Raw genomic sequence first — 10,000 nt, 5'->3', positions numbered from 1 at the left:
TCCAAAAAGGTTTAAAGACGTGAAATTTCTCGCCTCGTTAAAAACCCTCGACACTCGTTATCAACGATTCGAAGGTCGGGCCTAAGCCTTCTAGGGAGCCACATATATTAAAATATGAGACTGGGAACAGAGAGAGCGAGAGAGAGATAAGGCTGACGAAGAGGCTGAGGAGAGATAGACAGATGAGCATGAGTAGGAGAAGGAAGAGGAGGAGGAGGAGGAGGAAAGAGAGAGAGAGAAAGAGAGAGATAACGCGGACGGAGAGACTGAAGAGAGGTATAAAGATAAAGAGATGAGGAGGAGGAGAGAGAGAGAGAGAGGTAAGGCGGACGAAGAGGGTGAGGAGAGATAGACAGATAAGCAGTAGTAGGAGGAGGAGAGAGAGAGAGAGATAAGGCGGACGAAGAGGGTAAGGAGAGATAGGGAAAGAAAGATATGAGAAGGAGGAGAAGGAGGAGAGGGAGAGAGAGAGAGAGATAAGGCGGACGAAGAGGCTGAGGAGAGATAGAGAGATAGACAGATGAGCAGGAGTAGGAGGAGGAAGAGAAAGGAGGAGGAGGGGAAGAGAGAGAGAGAGAGAGAGCGAGATAAGGCTGACGAAGAGGGTGAGGAGAGATAGAGAGATAAAGAGATGAGAAGGAGGAGGAGGAGGAGAGAGAGAGAGAGAGAGAGATAAGGCGGACGATGAGGATGAGGAGAGATTGAGAGATAGACAGATGAGAAGGAGTAGGAGGAGGAGGAGGAGAAAAGAGAGAGATAAGGTGGACGAAAAGGGTGAAGAGAGATAGAGAGATAAAGAGATGAAACGGAGAAGGTGGAGGAGAGAGAGAGAGAGAGAGATATGGCGAACGAAGAGGATGAGGAGATATAGAGAGATAGAAAGGTGGGCAGGAGTAGGAGGAGGAGGAAGAGGAGGAGGAGGAGAGAGAGAAAAAGAGAGAGAGCGAGATGAGGCGGACGAAGAGGGTGAGGAGAGATAGAGAGATAAAGAGATGAGAAGGATTAGGAGGAGGAAGAGAAAGGAGGAGGAGGGGAAGAGAGAGAGAGAGAGAGAGAGAGAGAGAAAGAGCGAGATAAGGCGGACGAAGAGGGTGAAGAGAGATAGAGAGATAAAGAGATGAGGAGGAGGAGGAAGAGGAGAGAGAGAGAGAGAGACCATCATCTCCCTTCCCCAGAAATGATCAGGCCATTAACCTCATACGACCATCTTTATTCCCCAAAAATGATCAGTTCTTTAACCTCATACGACCATCTCTCTTCCCCAAACCGAGTAATTCCCCGGAGACTGTCAATGGAAAACCTGTGTTGTGGCGACGCATATGGTAAGTAATCTAAACTTCGGCGAACTCCCCGATCCCAGGTAAGTCCAGCATGATCTGTGCAGACGCTCGAACGAAATCCCTCCTTCGGTAACTTGTTTACTTCGGGCCTTATTTCCCTCCGCGTCGACATCATCTAAGGGCGCTGACGGGTTGAGGGAAGCGATGCCGTATCTCAGTCGAAAGGGCTAAGGATGATGAGGTTCCCTTCCAAGGCGCCTTCGTCAGGGCAGGTTACTTCTCTTCTCTTCTCTTCTCTTCCTTTTTTTCGTTTCCGTATTCTTTCCGTTTCTGAACAGGCTGAGGGTTAGTCCTCTTCTTAAGCGTTTTTTAGAGAGAGAGAGAGAGAGAGAGAGAGAGAGAGAGAGAGAGAGAGAAAAGTGTTAGTTAACGGACATTGAAACGAATGGTTGTGTGCTAAAACCGGTTAAGCGTCTTCTTAAGTCTTTCAACGGAAAGAGAGAGAGAGAGGAGAGATCTTCAAGGGAGAAAGGTGTTACGTAACGGGCTTTGAAACGAATGGTTTTGTGCTGAAAATGGTTAATCCTCTTCTTAATTTTTTTCTAGTGATTAGAGGAGGATTATTCTTAATAATAAAAGGAGTATTGGGTCAAAAGGCATAGTCTGCTACAACACCGATACCAGTATGAATGGAAGCCAGTACTAGAAACTTCTACAACTACACTTCAACGCTCATGATTTATTGTAAGTCCAAGCAGATGTTAAGTAGGGAAAAGGCAGATTGAGATAGAGCAAACGAAGAGTTACTGTGATTGTAGAGATGAAAACTAAAACTTAACAAAGTTTGGAATCCCCTGCATATTCATGAACCTTAGGAAGTCAGTCCGGTCTTGGAATCGGGTAGCAAATTCTCGAGATGTATACTAATATTCCAACGGCTCCGGTTTTTCTGTCATGCCCCTAAGTTAGGTTAGGTTAGGTTAGGGTTGTTCAAAGAAGTAATGGCACCGTAATTTAGGTATGGGTAACATATTGAGATTATTTTCAAGAAATTTTTATGGCTAGTTTTTTAGATATGGCGTCCGGCTTTTTTCAGTTCGGGAAAAAACCACCGGGTAAAAGGGATGAATGTCCTTGAAAACAAAAGAAACATTGCAATAAAAGAATGAATATAAGTATTTCCAGTTTGTACCAAAATTAGAGGTCAGTTGCTACTTTAGGTGAAGGAAAGCCAGGACCTTTTGAACTGGCAAAAAGGAGCCTTTGAAGAGTTTGTTGTTAAAGTCTTTTAATGCATATTATAGGATTGAATAGGTGAGCGGCCTTTCCAAAAAAATTCGTCTTTTCATAAAATTGAAGAACACCTGTTGAAAGAGGTAAGAGTTGTCAATGATGACAAGAAAGGGTGAGAAACCACAGGGAACAGTCAGTAGGCTGAATGGTGAAAAGTAAATATATGTCAACGAGAAGAATTGAAAAATTATGAAACCCTCAGTCATAAGGAGAAGCTAAGTGATGATTTGGATTGCAACTTGAAAATGTAGAAAATTCAATATAGAAAGAAAATTACAAGGAAAGAGGAGGGGTTCCCAACCTTTTTGTTCTTACGTACCCTTGGGCATCTATGTAGATTCCTATGTATCCTAGAAAATTGAGGATGAAAAGGAAAAACAATGAAACTGATATTATGCCATAATCTTATTATGAAATCTGGTTGCGTCGACTGCATAAGAATATTAATGGTAATAATTTCAATATACTAAAGTAATATATGAAATATTTTGATGCATCATACACATGTCTTTTTTTTTTCATGATCATCCATAACATCGATAAACTAAGCCCACGAGATTCATTTAATTCTCAATTTTAAGTAGTATGATGCAAGGCATCTTTTCAGGCTCGGTACAGGTACAGATTACAGCCGCGGGGAGTTCCATGAAAATAAAAAACAGATGGTATTCACCCTACTCTTGATGTAACTCAAGTAAAACACTTACTTATTAAAATGAGGATATTAAAAAAAAACACGACATTGTACAATCTCAATGTAGATTACATCAAGTATTGCGCAGTACTATAGTAGATTCACATCAACCGTATGTCTAGGCGAGTCCCTTACGACGCTCCTGAGTGGCTGTTGATAAGCCAATCACAGAGCTGGAAACTCTCAGTCTCTCGAGAGAGAGTTCATATAGGCAGGATGTATGTTCCACCTCTCCTGAGGGATACGTCTTTCAAAAGTGTCCTTCAGGAGAGGTGAAACATACATCCTGTCTATGTGAACTCTCTCGAGAGACTGAGACTTTCCAGTCCTGTGATTGGCTTATCAACAGCTAATCAGGATTGCGTAAGAGACTCGCCTAGACATCAGATGCATGGTTGATGTGAATCTACTATAGCTATTCTCTCAGATCCAATGTACTCGCTGAAGAGTATCCTTGTGGTACAAGCGCTCCAGTGGCAACCCCTGGTTTAAGGAGATACTGAAATTCGACCCTGATCTCTTGTCGCCTATACTCTGTTTTTTTCATCTGTCCATCCGCCTGTGGTGTTTTTGTAAGGTAACACTGCGTCCCGGGCTTTAGATAGTTACGCTATGTGTAAGTTTAAGGTAAATAAAAGGATATCTGGGTGTAGATTTGCAACTGAAAAGGGTTTTAATAATTTACAGTATGCGAATTACACCGTTAATATTCGAAATAGGATATTATTATAATCGTTGAATGTAAGCTGAATGTAACTATATAAAGCCCGTGACGCAGTGTTACCATACAAAAACACCACAGGCGGATGGAGAGATGGAAAAAAACAGTGTAGTCACATTTGCCTTTTGGCAACAGTGGAGGGAATGAGGAACCTCTCAAAACTCTGGACTTTCACGTTTTGAATCTCTTAAAAGTCTCGGAAGGAAAGCTGTAGTATCCTTATTGACAACAATGCCCAGTTCAATACCTGTGGTAAAACAGAAAGCTCTGACAAAAACGGTAAAATAATAGTGACATGATTGTGGCTATAGGTTCGAAATTTTGCCCTTAAACTAAGATCTTATGGTTTGCAATCTGAAGTTAACCTGTTCTAAAGAATTTTAGAAACATAAAACAAAATAGTATTGCCAAAACTTTTTTTTGCCTTAGATTTGGCTGTAGATTTATAGATTTATTAGAGAGAGAGAGGAGAGAGAGAGAGAGAGAGAGAGAGAGAGAGAGAGAGAGATAAAGTTTTTCCAAGGTGCGGCGAACACAAAAGGCCTGAGGTTTTGAAAATAGTACCATCCAACAACGATCAGAAATATCTTTGGTATTTTTACCTTTGTTGCCTAAACACAAAACAAAATTTCAACTTTGGTCACGCTTCAATATTTGCATGCAGTGGTCGACAATTTTTATCTTTTTTATTGTTCGAAATGTGCGCATGCTGAACGCTCTGTACTTCTCATATAAATGCAACAATAACGAAGTAAAACGCACAAGTTTCCGGTGCGTCCAGATACAATTTTTCCAGAAAAAAATTGCTTGCTTGAAACTATTGCCAACTGACGGCATTAACAATCATTCACGTTTGCATGACGTTGCCTCGAGAAGCAGTACTCAAATTATCTTTAATTGTGCTTCTTTTAAAGGCAGTTTGTTGCATGTTTACATTAACCTTTCGCTGATGTGGGCTCTTCCCCCCAGGTAGATGATGGAGTAAATGGACCCTCTCAGACCCCTGTTTGCTAACATGCAACTACGACTACAGTTAAGGACAGAGTCTTCTAGGCGACAGGAATCTCTTACCTATCAGCTATCAAGAGCTTCAGAATCCAATCATCTGCTGAATGCCAGCCAAGTGCTTAGTTCCTCGACGAAAGTATAGCACGAATGAAACTCTCTCCTGCTTTGATTATACACGTAAGAAGACGAAACCCAAACCCTGACCTCAGCAATCTGCGAACCCGACAGTGTCAGAAGATGTTAAGAGATAAAAAGACAATACTGAGTCCAACTAAAGTTAGGTTTTACCCCCATGCGGGAAAATAACATTCACTACCACGTTTGGAAATTTTTCATTTAAAAAGCAAAAGTGTGTGTAAAGAGAAAAGCAACGGGTACTAAGTAACATAGACTAAATAGCTTTAATCTATATATGTGTGTGTGTTTGTGTGTGTGAAGAACATGTGACAAGGAGACAACTACTTGACAGGAATGATTCATTTATTTGCCAACGTGTTTCGTAACTAGTAACTCGTTATACCATCAAGGCTGAACTAAATCGGACAAACGAGTTAAAGTACATATGACTATCAAAACATATAAAAACAACAATTCGCAATTAAAAAGTCCCTAAACTAGTTGAAATTGTACCAAAAGAGTAAAAACAATAATTATAAAGAAAGGAGCTAACGACTGTATTAAAAAAAGCACCTGTTCTGTCAGAAGATGACAGCTGAGTGACAAGACAAGGAGGGAAAGCAGAGCCACGAAGAAAACAAGCTCACGCCAAATACAAGGGAACAGAAGTGGTATGTGAGTTCAATCCTGGCGCTAACTGCTTAATGTATAATGACTCAAGAATAGGCAGTTCGTGTAAGTGGCTTGTTTGGCCCAAGATAGAAAAGTCAGAGCATTTGATACCAACATGGCAGATTTTTCAATGGTTTTTTTATGTTAAGAGATTTCAGGGTTGGACAATTTACAGCCAGTTCGCAGAGACAGAGCTGACTCACATAGAGGTGGAGTCATCGAACTGGCTGTAAATTGCCCAACCCTGAATTCTCTAACGCCAGAAATAATTCAAAAATCTAGTTTAGGATCTTTTTAATTGCGATTTGTTGTTTTTATATTTTCTAAATATGTGATGTGTAATTAACTCGTTTGTCCGATTTATTTCAGCCCTGATGATGTAACGAGTTACTATAGTAGATTCACATCAACCGTCCATTTGATGTCTAGGCCAGTCCCTTACGACGCTCCTGATTTGCTGTTGATAAGCTAATCACAGGGCTGGAAACTCTCAGTCTCTCTCGAAAGTTCACATAGGCAGGATGTATGTTCCACTTCTCCTGAAGGATACGTCTTTCAGGAGAGGTGGAACATACATCCTGCCTATGTGAACTCTCGACAGAGACTGAGAGTTTCCAGCCCTATGATTGGCTTATCAACAGCCAATCAGGAGCGTCGTAAGGGACTAGCCTTAACGTCAAATGGACGGTTGATGTGAATCTACTATAGTTACGAAACGCGTTGGCAAATAAATGAATTTTTCCTGTCAACTAGCTGAGTCCTTGTCACCAGTTCTTCACGTACCTTTTGGCCCTTGTTGCCGACGGACCTCGCTCTCTCTCTCTCTTCTCTCTCTCTCTCTCTCTCTCTCTCTCTCTCTCTATATATATATATATATATATATATATATTATATATAATAATATTCTATATATTTGTGTGTGTGTGTGTGTGTGTGTGTGAGTGCAACTGTATGTGTATGCATGTCTGTTACTTAAAATTTGAATAAAGTTTACTTTGAATAAAGTTTGCCGTGTGCAAAACAGTCTCCTATTGACCTGTTCATTCTCTGTTTTCCAAGTTTCTACATAAAACTCCATTACCATTGTCCATTTGCCCAATTACCTGATGTAATTGCGGTTGGTAGACGTCTTGTCATTCCCGGCAAAGGAAATACCACAGTCTTTGCTTAGATCTAAAACAGAGGAGAAATTAATGTAGATTCTTGTTGTTTGTATCGTGGTTTTTTTTTTTATAATAATAGTTATTATATGTAACTTTATAGTTCGCTGCTGCTGAATTTTCAGTCATTGCAGGTCAGCCGATGCAAATGAAGGCACGGCACATCATCTTAAATGCGTGGACACAGGACTGACTGGAGATACAAAGAGTTCTTGTACGTCTTTGTTCTTCAATAAAGATATTCAATAACAAAGACATGAACACTGTATATCGTACTAGTCCTATTTTCATCCATTTCAGATGTGCAGTGCTTTAATCTCTACTAGTTGACCAGCAAAGATCGAAAATGAAGCTGGTGAACCGAAACGTTAGAAAAAAAAGTAGCTATTAAGTAAAATCACTCATGATAGAAACAACAAGACTGTCCATTATTTTCTCCCTTTTTCTTCACTGTTTTCCTAACTAAGGAAAGCCTGTGTTATTCCGCTTGTTGGAAATGACAGAGCTGTTATTCCTGAATAAGCTGATGGCTATGTTTTGAGAGCGTTTGTTCTCTCCGAGAATAACAGATAAGGTTATTCAAATTCCAAGAATGAAAGATACGCATTCCTTAATTTGTTCTGCATCCGAGCAGCTCCAAGTTGTTTCCCTGAGTTTTGTATTAGTTATTTTCACAGTATACATTCGTTCGTCTTTTACAATATATGGGCTCGTCATAAAGATCATAGGAGGTGTGAAAAATACACGAAAGCGCTTGGTCAGTTCCTTTCATTCCTTTCTCCAGCTGTACGGCAACATGAAATATCGCATGCTTTAACGATAGTTCGCCAAATAGGTTCTAGATCTATGAGATGGGGCGATGAAAGGATTATAGCAAGCAAGCAGATCTTCTGAACATTGGCCTCAGACTCAACACTTGACATCTTGTTGAAAACGAACTCGTTTCACAAAACGAGCACGAATATTCAAAACATCTTTAGTTTCTGACAAAGATAAGGACGAAAATTTAAGTTTTCAGATTAGATGTCTGTGAAAATAGGAAACATAAAACTCAGGGTAACAACTTGGAGCTGCGCGAATTTAGAACAAGTTAGGGAATGCGTACCTTCCATTCTTGGAATTTGAATAACTGTATCTGTTATTCTCGGAGAGAGCAAACGCTCTCAAAACATAGTTATCCTCTTAGTCAGGAATAACCGCTTGTGTCATTTCCACCAAGCGAAATATCATAGACTTTCCTTAGTAAGCAAAAAGGGACGAAAAAGTGAGGTAATAATGAACAGTCTTGTCCTTTTTATCAAAAGTTATTTTAATTTTACGTAATAGTAGCTATTTTTTTTTTTTTTTTTTTTTTTTTTTTTTTGTAAAGGAAGACAATGACAAAATTCGGGAAACTAACAAAAACAAGAAAATATTGAAATGGGATTAAGTCAAATAAAACTTATAATACATCGGAGAATCGGTAAATATTATTATTATTATTATTATTATTATTATTATTATTATTATTATTAGTATATTATTATTAAAAGTAATGGCTACTCCAGCAGCGTTACACTTGTAGAGATTCCTCTCTATTTTACGAATAGTGGCTTTTTCCCGTGCTACTTAACAGGCTAATAGAGCGCCTTTAGAGGGCATGATCAAATTCTGTATCAAAATAGGTGTACATTTTTTAATTTTACAGATAAACTATGATACCATAGTCATCAAAGTCATTAATGAGTCTCTCTCTCTCTCTCTCTCTCTGTCTACTCTCTTTCTTGAAGCGGGCTTTCGTCTGGAGCTGCCAGACATCCTCGGGCTGAGAAGCTGAGGGCGGACTGATCTTGGTGTGGTGTCCGTCCTCCTTATATTTGGGGTTGACAGCAGGGGGTCCTGCAGCCGTTTAGACCTCCTGAGCAGCGCGGTAACGTTGATGGGCATTGCGCTCTACGCTGCGGGACGTCACAGCTAATTTGATTTCCATCGGCTGCGGGAGTACATTATTATTATTATTCAGAAGATGAACTATATTCATATGGAACAAGCCCACAGGTACCATTGACTTCCTAATCAATCTTCCAAAGAATACGGTCTTCATTAGAAAGAAGTAGGAGGAGGTAAGGGGAAAAACAAAAAGATGAGATCTCGACTACTGAAAAAAAAAATAACAAATTAGTCAGCAGATAATAACATAAGTAAAATATTAAATTGAAAGGAGAATTGTATTAGGCCAGAAGCCCACTGCATCTTCGCTGAACTTTCGAAGTTCCAGTTGCAGGACATCCTCAGGGAGTCAACAGTCCAACAGTATCAGGAAGAAAGGACCTCGGGAACTGAGAAGTTAGCCAGCAAGGCATATTTACAGCATATTAGTGCTGCTGGCCAGCAAATCTGGTCGCTCTCGTTAGGTAAAGATGATCAGGGAGCGGTTGTGATAAGCGAAAGCTGTCTGCTAAAATACAACTTGTGAAAAATCGGCAAACAAGAGACGATCCTTCGATGGTCTAAGTCATAGCTGACTAAATGTTAAGAAACAAAAACCTGCCACCACGAACCACTCCCTGGGCGAATCAATAGTATTCTAGTAAAGGAAGGATAAATGACCCAAAGCAGGTTGCGTTGATTTTAATATATATATATATATATAGTATATATATATAGTATATATATATATATATATATATATATATATATATATATATATATATATATATATATATATATACACATACATATATATATATATATATACATAAATCGAATTCCCCCCTTGAATATGTCTTTGCGCGTGTAGTGGACTAGTTCTAATATATATATATAAATATATATTACATATAATATATATATATACATATATATATATATATATATATATATATCATATATAATTAATACATATATAATATATATATATATTATATATATGTATATATACCTATAATAATACATAATATATATACTACTATATATATATATATAATATATACTATATATATAGATATTATATTATAATATCATAAATCGAAATTCCCCCCCGCCTTGAATATGTCTTTGCGCGTGTAGATGGACT

At 38.9% G+C, this 10,000-nt stretch overlaps 1 protein-coding gene across 2 annotated transcripts in view; it reads left to right on the top strand.

Annotated features, from left to right (window-relative positions):
* The window catches only part of LOC135221983 (angiopoietin-4-like), a 28,704-nt gene extending 22,472 nt beyond the window's left edge, over positions 1 to 6,232 (top strand). The window contains exon 9 of one of the 2 annotated variants that reach the window (XM_064260084.1): positions 4,962 to 6,232. In XM_064260084.1, coding sequence (XP_064116154.1) covers positions 4,962 to 5,002 — 41 coding nt within the window. In that variant the 3' untranslated portion in view covers positions 5,003 to 6,232. Of the gene's footprint in view, positions 1 to 4,957 lie in introns of both variants that reach the window. The other variant, XM_064260085.1, reaches the window with a different exon arrangement.
* The last annotated feature ends 3,768 nt before the right edge of the window (positions 6,233 to 10,000 follow it).

The sequence above is a fragment of the Macrobrachium nipponense genome, chromosome 3, assembly GCF_015104395.2.
Source record: "Macrobrachium nipponense isolate FS-2020 chromosome 3, ASM1510439v2, whole genome shotgun sequence".
Taxonomy (NCBI): domain Eukaryota; kingdom Metazoa; phylum Arthropoda; class Malacostraca; order Decapoda; family Palaemonidae; genus Macrobrachium; species Macrobrachium nipponense.
The sequence above is the reverse complement of the archived record's forward strand: the minus strand, read 5'-3'. Positions and strand labels throughout refer to the sequence as shown.